Genomic DNA, 16,372 nt, shown 5'->3' with positions numbered 1-16,372 from the left:
GGAAGGATAGGCAGAATTTGAGGATTCCTGTGACTTCACTGAATTCACCATCAATGTTTTAATGAAGAGGCATGCTCAACCTATGGAACTGACTCTGTCATGCAGTTTTAGTACTTTGAAACTACCTGCTATTAACTTACCAAATTCCAAAGGGGACTATCTTAAGTGGTCGTTGTATAGAAATGACTTTCTCAGTCTGACAATTCAACTGATGATGTGCTGAATTTCACTACTTTAATTCCACTTTACCAGGTGAAGCAAGGTAGCTCTTTAAACATATATCTGTCACATCAGGAAATGTAATGATTGTTTTGGAGCTTATCTTGCAAAGGTATGAAAACTCAAATACAATTGCAGCCAGAAATGCAAAGGCTTTGTTGCTTTTACCTCCAGTCATACATGGCACAACAACTGATTACAGGCAATTAATTAATCATGTGTGTGGCCCATTGAGGGCATTAGAGGCTCTTACACCTGACACCCCACTAGATGATGTCATTCTTTTAGAAGTGATCCTGGCTGGTCTGCAACCCACAGACCATTATGAGTGGGAGGTACAAATGTCTAAGTGAATGTTTATCACTTTAAATCAGTTGTTGAAGTTTTTGGAAACAAAATGTCAAGCTCTTAAATTTATACAACTCAAAAACAGCACTTCAGAAGATTTGCAAGACAGTTATAATACCATAAATCAAACAAAACGTGTTGCAGAAAGCACATCTGGCTTACACTGATAGAAAACTACAAATTTTGTAATCAGTATCACCCTGTCACCAAAAGCAAGGGGGCTTCACAATACTGGTACCAACAATTGGCAGGTGTTTATCATGAAAAATAAACTTTGTTTTTTTGGGCATCTGCCCTGATTATTTTGCTAATATGTGCAAGGCTCCCACTTGTAAGATTTGTAATGGAAGGCACAATACACTGCACCACAGGTCAGCTGACTCCAAGAGTAGCCATATTGATGACTCTAGAAGCTGCTCTTTGTCCCAGCAGATTACTAAGGGGAGACTGCATGGCAACTGTAATGCACTGTTGGCAGCAGCTGTTGTCAGTAGAAAAGACATTATGGTTAGACAGGCACTACCAGGCAGTGTGAGCCAACAGTACTTTATATCCAAGGGCAGGGAAAATAAACTTAATTTGAAACTAAGAAAACAGTCATCCCTGGTGAAAAGTATAAAAAAAGAGCTTTGCCACTTTTGTGTCACATACTTATAAGGTCAATGTGTCTTCCAAGCTTAATTGTTCTTGCAATACAATCACTTGTGCTGTTCTGGACAGTGTCAACAGTGAGTTGCCATCTAGTTACATAGACACAAAAGGTTGGAACATTCCATTTGGTCTGCTTCTTGCTGATCCAGACTTCTATAAGCCTGGCCCAATAGACATGGTTCTGGGGGTTGACGTTTTCTTTGATATCATAGGCAAGGGATGATTAGAGAAGAATCATCCCACAGTAATTAACACAAAATGTGGTTGGGTTTTGTCAGGTGGAGTTCCTCCAACTCCATACAAGACTGTGTACAGGAAAAATAAACCATGTGGGGCACACATTCAGCAACATACTGCTCATGATGGAAATCAGATATTTGTAGGCCAGTTTGGTGTATCACAACAAGCCTCTTGACAACTGGAAAGACTGAGATTTAATGTAGAACCCTATCTGTGCCTATTCTAAACTCCCTATCCCTAAGATTTCCACCAACAGGTTGCACACAGATGATAGCTGGTGCAACAAATGATTCAATCTTTGGAAGAAGTGGTCCACTGAGTACTTGCATAAGCTGCAGAAATGCAGTTAACTGACATCAGAAGGAGCATGGCGCACCAAGATTGGAAATTTGTTGGTGGTCAACAAGGATAACTTGCTCCTTTGGTGTGGAGGCTGGGTGCCATCGAGCAGCTGTTTTCTGGTCCTAATATGCATGTGCATGTAGTGATGGTGAAATATGGCAATGAGTAACTTAAAAAGTCTGTTAGTGAAACTGGGTTCATTGCCTAAAAGGTGAATCAGTGATGTGTTCCCTCTCATTTGTTATATGGTGGTACATGATGAAAGCACATCACCAAATTGCTATTTATAGGAAAGAATCATTGCACACAATCTCAGCTTGGGAACCTGTGTATATTTTCTTGTGGATTGACTGTTGTCCATACTGGTTTCTTAAGTTTCATACGCAGTGTGACAATAATATTTTTGTTGCTTTTGTGTCCTACATGTTAGTGCTTTACATGTCTCTTATGGAGTATGAAAGTAATATTTATTGTTTTTTTATGTCTTACATTTTAGTACCATTCATGTTTCATATGCATCATCACAGTCACATTTTGTTGGTTTTGCACATCCTAAATTTTAGTTTATTTCATTTATATATGCTCAGGTATTGTGTCTAACTATATTTTTATTGTTTTTCTTGTTTGTAAATTAAATTTTCATTTTGTTGCTTGTTAAATTTATGTTTATCTTGTATGATGAGAAGACTCATTTTAGAGTGAAGTATGCTGAGTTCCTTAAATCACTCAATCACAGTCCTGGCCTTGTAACATGGTGCATGATCTTACTGAAAAATTCCACTGCCATGGGGAAACATGATCTCATGAAGGGGTGTATGTGGTCCATGAAGGGGTGTATGTGGTCTACAAGTAGTATACAATATTCCTTGACTACTATGGTACCTTGCACAAGCTCAACTGGACCCATGGATGCCTACATGAATGTTCTCCAGAGCATAATGGAGCTGCTGCCAGCTTGTCTCCATCCCACAGTACAGGTGTCAAGGAGTTGTTCCCTTGGAAGACAATGGGTTTGCACACTTCAATGGACATGATGGGGAAGGTATCAGGATTCTTCAGACCATGCAATGCTCTTCCACTGTACTAACATCCAGTGCCAATGGTCATGTGTCCATTTCAGTCATAGTTGCTGATGTCATGGTGTTAACATTGGCACATGCATGGGTCCTCAGCTGCAGAGGCCCATCATTAGGAGTGTTCAGTGCACCGTGTGTTCAGACACACTCGTACTCTGCCCAGCATGTAAGTCTGACATTAGTTCCACCACAGTTCACCACCTGTCTTGTTTTACCAGTATGTCCAACCGCCACCCAAGCCCATCATGTCTGGACTTGGTTTCACCTGGTTTCGCTACACGTTGAAAGATTCACCACAGCAATCCTCAAACACCGGGCAAGTCGTGCAGTATCCAAAATGCTCGTGCTGAGCCTCTGGGCCATTGCAACCTGTCCTCGGTCAAACTCAGATAGATGGTGTGTCTTTGCCATTCCACAAATGGACAGCACACTCACTGATACTACACGCATTGTGCGTATGTCTGATTAGTAGTGATTTCCTCACCAGGTGACCCTGTTATCGCGTGGATGGGTTTATATCAATAAAAGGTCAGTGGTCAGAATGATCTGGCTGATCAGTGTATATAAAGCATATATTTTATGTCACTTAGGTGGGCAAGACTGTTATAAAATGCAAATCAGAATTATATTTATCCAACCCATGACTGTTGCAATATAAACAGACGGATGAATTCACTGCAAAGCAACTACTAATAACACTTCGAAGAAGTGTTGCTATTGTCTCATACCAAATTACTGCTGAGACAGGGAGCATGGATATATATCTAGTACATACACCAAAAAGCCTAGTACTTCGAAACAGTATGCATGATGAGAATATGACAAATATATGTCAAAACAGAACATACTGCCACACAAAAAAAGTTTTCTCGAGTCTGCACATGGAAGGAATGCAAATTTATATATGCAGCACAAATTGGAAAAAGTATACAATTTCATATTGGTACAGTCCTGAATGTCCATTTTATGTCAAAGAATCAATGGATGCAAAGTTCACTTATATGTTCCCTGAAATGAGAATTTGGCATGCACTGGTTAAGTCAGGAACAACCTAGTGACTTTCTAAGACACCTGAACAGTCTCCATGCCAACATAAAATTTACAATGGAAGTAGAAAAGAGGCATCCATTGTAGATGTGCTGATCACGAGGATGGTGAAAACCTGGGGCACAGCATGTATCAAAAACCGACACACACAGGCCGCTACCTGCAAAAACTGTCAAAACATCACCCAAGCCAGTAAAGAGGCATGATTAATATGCTCATAACATGAGCAAGATGAATATGTGAGCTGCAGAACCTCAGATGCAAGCAGCAACACCCAGAAAGTGTTCTGAGAAGCATTGGGTACTCCACCAGTTGCAAAGGGAGTGTCACAGAATCAAACAGTCGGCGAAGTGATACATCAGAACAAGAAATGTCGGGTATGGCCTTCTGGCAAACTTTACCACAGTGATGGACAGAATCAGCTGCATATTGAGTAACTTGGAAGTAGATACCATCAGAGTAGTGAAGCAACTTAAATCACTTAATAAAAGCAAGTCTTCTGGTCCAGACTGTATACCAATTAGGTTCCTTTCAAAGTACACTAATTCAATAGCTTCATACTTAACAATCATATAGAACTGCTCACTCGGTGAAAGATCCGTACCCACAGACTGGAAAGTTGGACAGATCACACCAGTGTTCAAGAAAGGCAATAGGAGTAATACACTAAATTACAGGGCCATATAATTAACATTGATATGTAGCAGGATTTTGGAACATTTATTGTGTTCAAACATTATGAAATACCTCAAAGACAGTCTATTGACAGACAGTCAACACAGATTTAGAAAACATCATTCTTGTGAAACACAACTAGCTCTTTACTCACATGAAGTGCTGAGTGCTATTGACAAAGAATTTCAAATTCTGTATTTCTAGATTTCCAGAAGGCTTTTGGCACTGTACCTCACAAGCTGCTTGTAATCAAATTGTGTGCTTATCGTCTCAGTTCGTAGTAACTGACAGACAGTCATCGAGTAAAATACAAGTTATTTCTGGCATTCCCCAAGGTAGTGTTATAGGCCCTCTGCTGTTTCTTATCTATATAAACAATTTTGGAAACAATCTGAGCAGCCGACTTAGGTTATTTGCAGAGGACATTGTCATTTATTGTCTAGTAAAGTCATCAGCAGATCAAAACAAATTGCAAAACGATTTAGAAAAGACATCTGTATGGAGTAAAAATTGTCAATTGACCCTAAACAATGAAAAATAGTGAGACACCCACATGAGTGCTAAAAGGAATCCATTAAACTTTGGTTACACAATAAATCAATGAAATCTAAAGGCCGTAAATTCAACAAAATATGTAGGAATTACAATAACGAACAACTTAAATTTGAAAGAACACAGAAAATGTTGCGCGGAAGGCAAAGCAGAGACTGTGATTTATTGTCAGAACACTCAGAAGATGTAACTTTCTCCTCTGAATGCAAAAATATTTTGTTGATACCAACATACATACCGAGAAATGACCATCATCATAAAATAAGGGAAATCAGAGCTCTAGAAAAAGATTGAGGTGTTCCGTTTTTTCCACATGCTGATCAAGAGTGCAGAACTCTGCCAGGCATTTAAGTGTGATTTGCAGAGTACCCATGTAGATGTAGACTGTGAAAACATAGCATAATGATTGTTTCTAAGCTATCAAAGAAGATTGAAGAGTGTCTCAAATTGGCGAAGGAAAAAACGGACCTATTTGCAATGTTGGGAACATTCTGCATATCATGCACACGTAGATAAGTCTATGTTGGAATGACCAATGATCAATCAACACCAGACCACTGAACATAAGTGGCATTGCAGATTGGGGGAGGTGGAGAAATCAACCATGGCAGAGCGCATGCTGTGTAAGACTGACCACATAGTAGAATTCGTTGACACTGAAGTTCTTGCTGAAGAGAATTGCTATCACAACCACCTGTTCAGGAAAGCTATAGAAATACAAAAATATGACAACGGCTTCAATAAGAAAGAAGAAAACCTCAAGGTGAGCAGATCCTAGATCCATATCCTGCAGCAAACAACTGTTGAATGTATCAAGGGGAAAACCACAGTGGCAATGACCATGGAAAGGCCCTTGGGCATTTGTACACCAGATACATAATTATAATCTGGGGCCACAAACTTAACTCCAGTCCATAATCAGCAATGGAGGGTGAAGCTTTGACAATGCCAGCCACTCGAGCTTCCAAAATGTCAGGGAAATCATCAAACAATCATCAGCCAAAGAACCCAAGACAGAGGGCAACAGGCAATTTAGCAATATGAACACTGTGCAGGAAGACATAAAAAATATAGTACGCAACTCCTAGAATTGATAGCATTCAATGTCTGTAAATTTACAGGCAAGAATTTAATAAAAATCAAACAATTTAATGATGTAATATATAAATTCATTCCTAATTACGCTTCTACACCCACATCATTAAACTACTATGCCAGAAAGGTGTACCATTTAACGATCTAAAAAACTTATGAAGCCATTACTTTCTGATCATTGTTTAGTGCAGTTTAATGCAGGTTATCCACATGCAAATGCAACAGAAGCATATTTTCAGGGCAGTCCTTTCTTATTACAAGCCTAGTGCTAACTGCCTTACAGTCTTCGCATTCATATAATTGTGGTGAATGTAGCAAACCTATTCATAAATTGCAAACGAGTCTCTTCCCATCATGACTCAATCAAGATCTGGTCAATAAATTTATGGTGTGGAATTGTTCATTGTCACCTATCACAGATAACAATGTCCAGACTGGCTTGGTATACTTCCAATCATTAGGCTCAACATTAGCAGTGTCAGATCCTGTTAGTAAAAAGTAACATTACAACTCATTTGTGCTCCAGCATTAAATATGCTATCGCCAATGCACTGTTACATTTACAACTGAACTGAGATAAAACATCTGATGCCACAAAAACATTTGTTTTCAATTGGGAATCATTCAGTGCTCACAGTTTCGATAATTTTCCTACTGATGCCACTTGAGACATTCAAGAACTGGATCCAATGCCCAGAAAAATCTACATATACATACATTCCTTGTGACTATCAGTGAAGTAACAGGAGCAACAACCAAAGGTAATGACTTTTTTAAATACACAATACCAGTTATTGTTTCAACAAATTGTCATGCTTTTACAGGCACACAGAGACTTTCCAAGTGATTATTCCACCTGCACTCAAATGCCCAAGTGAAATGATAATTCCGTCAAAACTGATGGAGCATCACTTACAAGATGCAATTACCCTTTCCACATGGTTAACTGAATTCTATTAGATGTTATGTGTATAGCAATGACACTGTGATGTCTACACAAAATGCTATAAACCTCATAATCAAGAGTTTGCCAACTGCCTATGTCATCAGTAGCTTGTGAATGGATTCTCATGGGCAATTTTTAGACTTCATGTGGAAAATTTTTAAGGGTGCATATTCCAATTTTTCAATGTAATTAAAGTGATCTCCATGGAAATACTACCCTACAGAATAATAACAAATATTATTGCTCTCATGAGACTTCAGTGTCCCATCATAACCAATAACAGTTCATTAGTCAGACAGAGATTCTCCAGCTTCTTTAGGCTCATAATGGACGAACCCCAGTCTCCATCCAGTGTTCAGATGGTTTATAAATAATGAGGCAAGGGCACCTGTACAAACAGTGGCAATGATACATTGATTGACTGCTCTTCAGGAAACAGAAAACCTGTATGCAAAGCACACATAATAAAATACATGTATTGTGTGTGTTAAAATCCATTTATTATGTGGCATAGTCATGCATGGGTGATACTGTCGTATTACGAAATGCCCTGAATTTTGCAGCCCAACTGACCAATATCAACACGCTACAATTTAAGCAGAACTATAAGCACCAGAGTGTGAAACGTCACTATTTATACTTTTGCGGCCACTACTTACCAGGCCTAGAGGAAATTTTTCCATAGATACACCAACTTTTATTTGGAATACACTATGTGTTATCGAGTGTTGAACCCTGATACAACACTAAGGTCTTGTATAACTTAGATGTGACTATTATTTTGATGAAAAACATCATAATCATATTCCACCTTCTCATCTTTCTTACATTTTTACAAACAGTATGTGACAGGACTCGAAATTTCAATAAAGGATTTACTTACAATCCTCTGGTAATGTGCTTCCTTTTTATACTGGTAAGTTCCAATGGAGTATCCACCTAGGTAGCCACGTCCATTAGCATTTTGATTTCAGGATTTGAGGAGATGCACTGACCCTGATTGAATGTACCCAGTGGATTAACAAGGAGGGTTGGTGTGTCAGTCAGTCTGGGTGTGGCTTTTTGGTGATTTCACACCTCCCACTATGTGAATACTGGGCAGGTACCCATGTCCACTTCAATTATATGATTCACAAACGCTTAAAAATGTTTGCACACTTTCACAACGAAGACAATTGCGGGCACACAAATTCTGTCCCAAGCCGGAAGGGGGGGGGGGGGGCAAAAGGAAGGGCATTTGGTCACCCTCTACCACTAATATTGCCAAATCCAATAATTAACATGCTGATCCTGTGAAGATATGGGACAAAAGCCAGGCAAAAGCAAATAAATTCCAGTGAATCAGCAGAAATGGCCTACATACACTACCACAATTAGTTATAGAGTTATTATACAACCAATATGTATTGTGTTTGACATACTGAACAATCTACTGTAACTTGCCAGTTTGTTTATTCCGATGGCAATAAAAACATTTACTGCACTTATCCAATGAATTACTGGAATTATTATTTTACTTCTACTTACCATATGAACCAGTTTTTCCAAGAATGGCAAAAGTTTCATAAGCTCTGTGTCTGTTCGATCAACAAACCAGCTTTCTATTGGTATACCATTCTCCAACTGGAACAAAAATCATTTCATATTGGTACCATGTAGTGACTTGGGGAAAAGAGGTCAGTAAATTACAAAGGGCAATCAAAAAGTTTCTGTTTGAAGGCCTTAAGGGTCCAGAATTGGTACACCACTCAGGCAAAATCCCCATGAGCATTGAAGCAATCACCTCATGATGCATCAGCTTGAAGGTACCCACCATTTGATAAAACACTGTGCCTTGCTGCGTGAAGAAAACTGTAACCGCCTACTGCACATCCTCACCTGACACAAATCATCAACCCTTCAAGGCCTTTTTTATACGACCAAATGTATGATAATTGCATGGGGAGAGATCGGGACTATGGGGTGGATGTTTGACTGTCTCCTACTTATATTTGTGTAACTTCTGGCTGGCCTCTCAGATCAACAGGCGTCTTGTGTCGAATTGGGACCAGCTCATAACTTGGCAAACCATTCCACAATGGTGGTTTTTGACAGACATGCTGCCGCATATACATCCTTCATTCTCAGATGGAGTCTACCATAGTTTGTTCTTTGGAAGCCACGAAAAGAGTAAAATCATGTTGGCACTGTCTGGATGGGTTGCAAAAAGATTCATGCCACACTAATTCCTTGCCTACATGCCGATGCTTACAAATCCGCATCGGAGCCACAACACATTGTATATATGCTGCAGCAACACCATCAAATGAAAACATTTAGATCAGTCCTTATATCTGTGCAAATAAACAGAAGAAAAAGAAGAAGAAGAGAGAAACTCTTAAGAAAGGGTGAGAAAAAGCATATAGATCCACAGAACAAAAAAGTAAATAAACAGCACACAAAAAAAACATGTGGCTCAGCTGAAAGAGCTCACCAAATATTATTCAGTTCTTTCTGCTTTTCTTACTTGTCCTCTAGTTTACTGTTTCTCATTTTATTCTGTTACTTAACATAAATCTTGTTCCTCTTCCTGATAATCAATCAATGACAGATATGCAATTAGTAGACACGATTTGTACAGTTACATTCTAAGATTTTTGGATCTAAAAATTTATGTCATCGGATGCCATTGCATAATTCTGAGATTCAATATATTTCTGTGTAAAATTTAAAGAAAAACTGTAATGAAACTTTCTGACAGATTAAAACTGTGTGTCGGGCCGAGACTCGAACTCGGAATCTTTAAAGGCAAAGGTCCCGAGTTCGAGTCTCGGTCCGGCACACAGTTTTAATCTGTCAGGAAGTTTCATATCAGTGCACACTCTGCTGCAGAGTGAAAATCTCATTCTAAAAACTGTAATGCTGTTAACAAAATTCCAACAAATTTTATGGCTTTGTTGTTGGCATACATAATGGTGAAAACAGAAGTACTAAATAAGAGCCAGTCACTGTGGCTGAGCGGTTCTGGGCACTTCTGTCCGGAACCACGCTGCTGCTACAGTCGCAGGTTCGAATCCTGCCTTTGGTTAGTTAGGTTTAAGTAGTTCTAAGTCTAGGGGACTGATGACCTCAGATGTTAAGTCCCATAGTACTTAGAGCCATTTGAACTAAATAAGATGGTTTGTGTCTAGTATCCAAGGACCCAGTGATGCTGATGCAGAATTGCAGGAGGAAAAACTTTCCTAATTATCACTGTCCAGAATTCATCTACCTTGCTTCCATATTCTTAATTTTCACATTTCTGAACTCACTGTCTTGTTTTCTCTTTTCTCTGCTGTTCTTCTTTACCCTCAAATGTTTCCTTGAAGCTTTCTAAGTTCTTTCTAGAGCTTTCTCACTGACAAAAAATTTATTACTGTTACACACAAAACAAACTTTGGTTTTGTCTCTACTGCACCTTGGCCGCTACTTCCATTTCTGACTCTTCTATAACTAAGTGTTACAGGCCAAAGTTGCAAAATACCTCATCCGCACTAACAATAAATAGCAGCACAAAGATGTCTGGCACAAATTAACAAAATGTTTGATGTTTTAGAAGCTCTTCACCTTTAAATTGATTTGTTATCTACAATTATCAACGGCTGAAATCATCAAACTTAAACACGTAACTACTTCACCATTAATTCTGGATGCTCTGAAATGAAACAATTAACAGTAACTACTGGTAAAACTGGTTACACTTACAGCTCTGGCTAGTATACAAATGTAAAACATGCCTTCTATTACACACAATAGGCCAATGCAAGTTCATTGGAAACAATGCATACAAAGAGGCCAGTTAAAAGGTTTCTATCACTCCAGCCACTGTTTCAAATGGTCATTTGATCAACACTTTTATAATACTTTTGTGTTCAGCAGTGGCATAATATAAGAAAATTAGCACTATACTTTTCTAAACTGTGGTTGTTACTGTAGTAATGTTTTCATTTTCTCCCTCTCTTGCCTCCTTACAAGTTCTTCTCTCCTCCCTTCCCTGCACGCTTATCCCTGTTTATGTTCATTATCATTCCAGAAGAAACAATAAAAGGGCAGCACTGAGTTTTATGTTGGCTGAACCAATCAACTTATCTTTCTACATTACTTCTGTTTATCAGACTGATACATAAAATTCCCTAATTCTTATCAACTTCCATTACAGTTAATAAGAACACTGATCCATCAGCAACATACCTGGTAGCCAAATGCCTGTGGTGAATTATCCACAATGATTGTCTTTGATAAGTCTCTGCCCAGTATAGATAAATCCTTTATGTAATTTCCATTAACACAAATGCAATGTTCCCGGAACAGTCTGTGCCTGAAGGGAAAAAAATGTAAATATGACATCTTATCATAATACAACCACTTATAATTATAAAACCATAATATCACAAGCCAGTTAAATATCTAGTTTACTGCTCAATAAGAAACATATTTAATATGAGTTTCCAGGAATTTAAGTCCCCCATCCACAAATAAATAGCTGTGTGATCTGATATTTACCGAATACTCAACTGATAATGAAAACCCTGAGCTGTAATTTAAAAACTATCAGCATATCCTCAGCTGTGTGGGCACAGGCGTGCATGCATGCGTGCGTGTGGTTTTGTCTAATTCCGATGAAGCCTTTTTTGGCTGACAGCTTACTTGTTTCACAGTCTTTTCGTTGTGCTTATCTGTGATTCAGCATCTGTGCTGTATGGTGAGTAGCAACTATCCTTTTCATAATATTGTCAGTATTCCTTCCTGGATTTTCTGGATATGAGTTCCACCAAGTTTATACTGGAAATTTTGATTCCAACATCTCTGATAGTACTGCAAGTCTTTGCAGCTCGGGAGAAGTATGATTCCCCATAGACATTGAGGTGATTTAAGATGATGTACTTGTTCTGATGGAGAATTGGCAGACAGGTTTAAGGAGCCAATCCACTCATTTCTCCAATGTAGACATACTGGTGTTTGAACTTCACTTCTACAGAATATTAGTCCATTGCTTCAATCACTGTGCCATCAAACTATCAACTCTATGAGTTCTAACTCATAAATGCAGACTGAAGTAACAAATGAAAATTTGTACCAAGGCTGTGATTCAAACATGGTTCTCCTGTTCACTAGGGAGATGAGCTAAATACTATGCCATCCTGGCACAGTGGCTTCACACAACTGGGGAACAATGGGAACTTGTATTAGTTGGGAGGTATACTAGGGCAGTCCATGCAGTTTTACCAAACCACTGTGCCAGGATGGTGCACTGGCTAGCTAATCACCCTAGTGAGCAGGAGATCCAGTTTCGAATCCCAGCCTTGGTACAAATTTTCATCTGTCGTTTCAGTATGCATATATACATCATAGATGTTTGGGACTTGAAAAGGTCTCTAGAACTATATAGTTTCACTTGACCTACACGTTGTAGTTTTCATACACTTCGGTTACCAGGCAATCAAGTTAAGCTTCTTAGCACCTGACCTGCACATTTACCACAGCTCACAGAGTTTATTACCTCACCGGACTAAAGTCATCCCCTTAAAAGAGCACACCGATTGCTCGGGAAAATTATACATGGCGTAGAACTGGAACCAGTGACCCTCCACCGCTGAAATGGTAGGTATGTGGCCATCAGTAGTAGGTCAAAAAAGTAAGATGGGTCAATATGGAGACATGACAGAATGGCACAGAGGAATTATCGTGTTTGGGCATGTCCGTGCCAACATAATGAATGATGTTGCCAAATTTGCAGGTATAACAACACAGACTGCCCAAAATGTCTTCAAGGAATGGTGGATCACTTACAGCTATGCAACACAGCTTTAGAACAGCGGTTGTAAAAAGGACCTAATCAACAAGACTGGATACGAATGTCATGCCTTATCAATGACAATCGGTTTCAATCTTGACAGAAATTACTGTCATGAGTGAATGTAGGTCCATCTTAACCTGTTTTCAATGGAACATTGCAAAGGGAATTGCACACAATGGACATTTCAAATCGTGTAATTTATAGAAGGGCACTGCTCGTGGTGGCACATAAACCTGCACACCTTCAGTGCGCCAAACACCACAAACGCTGGACAGTAGCTGACTGGAGGCATGAAGTGTGATCAAATAATTGCAAATTATTGCAATAATTGCAATTTTGCCTCTTTTTCCAGCAATGCTAGGTAATGAGTACACTGATGGTCCAAAGCCTGCTGAAGGAGGTTGTGAGTGGTTTTGGGGGAGTTTTTTCAAACTAAAGCTTCAACCCACTCATTCTGGCTACTGTGAACACATATCAAGATACACTCCTGGAAATTGAAATAAGAACACCGTGAATTCATTGTCCCAGGAAGGGGAAACTTTATTGACACATTCCTGGGGTCAGATGCATCACATGATCACACTGACAGAACCACAGGCACATAGACACAGGCAACAGAGCATGCACAATGTCGGCACTAGTACAGTGTATATCCACCTTTCGCAGCAATGCAGGCTGCTATTCTCCCATGGAGACGATCGTAGAGATGCTGGATGTAGTCCTGTGGAACGGCTTGCCATGCCATTTCCACCTGGCGCCTCAGTTGGACCAGCGTTCGTGCTGGACGTGCAGACCGCGTGAGACGACGCTTCATCCAGTCCCAAACATGCTCAATGGGGGACAGATCCGGAGATCTTGCTGGCCAGGGTAGTTGACTTACACCTTCTAGAGCACGTTGGGTGGCACGGGATACATGCGGACGTGCATTGTCCTGTTGGAACAGCAAGTTCCCTTGCCGGTCTAGGAATGGTAGAACGATGGGTTCGATGACGGTTTGGATGTACCGTGCACTATTCAGTGTCCCCTCGACGATCACCAGTGGTGTACGGCCAGTGTAGGAGATCGCTCCCCACACCATGATGCCGGGTGTTGGCCCTGTGTGCCTCGGTCGTATGCAGTCCTGATTGTGGCGCTCACCTGCACGGCGCCAAACACGCATACGACCATCATTGGCACCAAGGCAGAAGCGACTCTCATCGCTGAAGACGACACGTCTCCATTCGTCCCTCCATTCAAGCCTGTCGCGACACCACTGGAGGCGGGCTGCACGATGTTGGGTCGTGAGCGGAAGACGGCCTAACGGTGTGCGGGACCGTAGCCCAGCTTCATGGAGACGGTTGCGAATGGTCCTCGCCGATACCCCAGGAGCAACAGTGTCCCTAATTTGCTGGGAAGTGGCGGTGCGGTCCCCTACGGCACTGCGTAGGATCCTACGGTCTTGGCGTGCATCCGTGCGTCGCTGCGGTCCGGTCCCAGGTCGACGGGCACGTGCACCTTCCGCCGACCACTGGCGACAACATCGATGTACTGTGGAGACCTCACGCCCCACGTGTTGAGCAATTCGGCGGTACGTCCACCCGCCCTCCCGCATGCCCACTATACGCCGTCGCTCAAAGTCCGTCAACTGCACATACGGTTCACGTCCATGCTGTCGCGGCATGCTACCAGTGTTAAAGACTGCGATGGAGCTCCGTATGCCACGGCAAACTGGCTGACACTGACGGCGGCGGTGCACAAATGCTGCGCAGCTAGCGCCATTCGACGGCCAACACCGCGGTTCCTGGTGTGTCCGCTGTGCCGTGCGTGTGATCATTGCTTGTACAGCCCTCTCGCAGTGTCCGGAGCAAGTGTGGTAGATCTGACACACCGGTGTCAATGTGTTCTTTTTTCCATTTCCAGGAGTGTATTTATTTCAACATTCTCAGTGACTTGTTCATCATTATGATTTAATGCACAAATTAGCTGTGGAAGATGGAACTAATTAATTAAGAAAATGTTTATCAGATTCCAATATGACAACAGCCACATTCACCTATGCCTATGTTCCTAGCTTGATGAACACTTAGGCACCCTCCCTGCACCTTGACTGTCTCACTATATCACGCTGTCTTAGTTTCATAAAAAATGTCTGTGACAATTTGGAACAGTGGGTGAAACATAGCAACCAACATCCTTTCAATTCAACAGCTCTATGGGATCACTCACCAATGAGTGGCTTTATCGGGACGTGGCTACCTGAAGGAAGTTGTGACTCTCTCTCTTCCTCACTAAACTGAGGCCATTATCAAGTCTAGAGGCAGTGTTACACGGTTTTAAGCACAGCATCTCCTTGTGGTGATTAATATTTTGTCCAGTTTGCTTACTTTGAAATCAAAATGTAATGCCCTGCATAAGCTCATCTCAGATCTTCTGCACAGCAATGGCTAATGAAGGCTTTAAAAAAGTTACGAGCGATCTTTGAGGTATTTGAAAAATGAGAACCGAACCCTCAAAACTACTTATACCATAAATAAATGGTTTAACAGCAGTTGTTTGAGAAAAATATACATGTTGTATCACAATTGATGGGGTAAACACATACAATTGAGAAGCAAAAAAGTATCAGTAAACATGTGCTCTAAAACACATACATTAAGAGCTATGAGCACTAACTCATCTTCAGTACTTTGAAACATATCTCTTTTACTGAACAAATGCTCACAGCTCTTAAGGTATGCAATTTAGAGCCCATGTTTAGTGGACTTTTTTTTCTTGTTTTGGTCCATACTACCTCCTCCCACAATTTGGAAAGCAATGAGCTTGCAGTATGAAAGATAATGCCCGTAGCTTTTAAAATATGAATTTTATAACCCAGGTTTACTGAGACTTTTTTACTTCTACTATCGTGTACTTTCGACAGTATGTATTTATGCCATTAATCACGATATACCATGTATATCAGGTATCCATGATTGAACATCTGAATTAGAAAGTAAGTCCAGCAGCCAACATTAGATAAGAAAACCTGCACATGATGTTTCATGAAAATTACAGAAATATGTAGAAGTCCAGCACTATGCTTCAAATTTGACAACCACAGAACAAGTCCAGAATATCTGCTCAATCTGGTTAATGTGCAATACACAAACATTAAAGAACAGTTATAAAAAGGTTAAGAGTAATAAACTTCACAAATTCCACATAGAAGTGTGAATGCATTGTCATGGCAGTTAACCTTCAATAAAATGTTAGCAAATTCCCAGTCACATCAAGTAGTTAAAATGGCATTAACTTTTGAGCAAGTACTCCTTATCCATTGTCAAGTGGGAATGACTGCTGTTGGTCTGCTAATAGGGAACATAATCATAGGTCAGGAACCCAGCATTG

General features: G+C 40.4%; 1 protein-coding gene across 5 annotated transcripts in view; it reads right to left on the bottom strand.

The window, feature by feature from the left end:
- Positions 1–16,372, bottom strand: part of LOC124555170 — a 282,867-nt gene that overhangs the window by 6,390 nt on the left and 260,105 nt on the right. For all 5 annotated transcript variants that reach the window (XM_047128997.1, XM_047128994.1, XM_047128993.1 and 2 more), the window contains 2 exons: positions 11,401–11,527; positions 8,719–8,814 (listed from right to left, as the gene is read on the bottom strand). In XM_047128997.1, the coding sequence (XP_046984953.1) occupies positions 8,719–8,814; positions 11,401–11,527 (223 nt within the window). The remainder of the gene's footprint in view (positions 1–8,718; positions 8,815–11,400; positions 11,528–16,372) is intronic.

This window comes from Schistocerca americana, chromosome X (genome assembly GCF_021461395.2).
Source record: "Schistocerca americana isolate TAMUIC-IGC-003095 chromosome X, iqSchAmer2.1, whole genome shotgun sequence".
In the NCBI taxonomy this organism is placed as follows: domain Eukaryota; kingdom Metazoa; phylum Arthropoda; class Insecta; order Orthoptera; family Acrididae; genus Schistocerca; species Schistocerca americana.
Note: the sequence above shows the minus strand (reverse complement) of the source record. Positions and strands in the feature narration are given on the sequence as shown.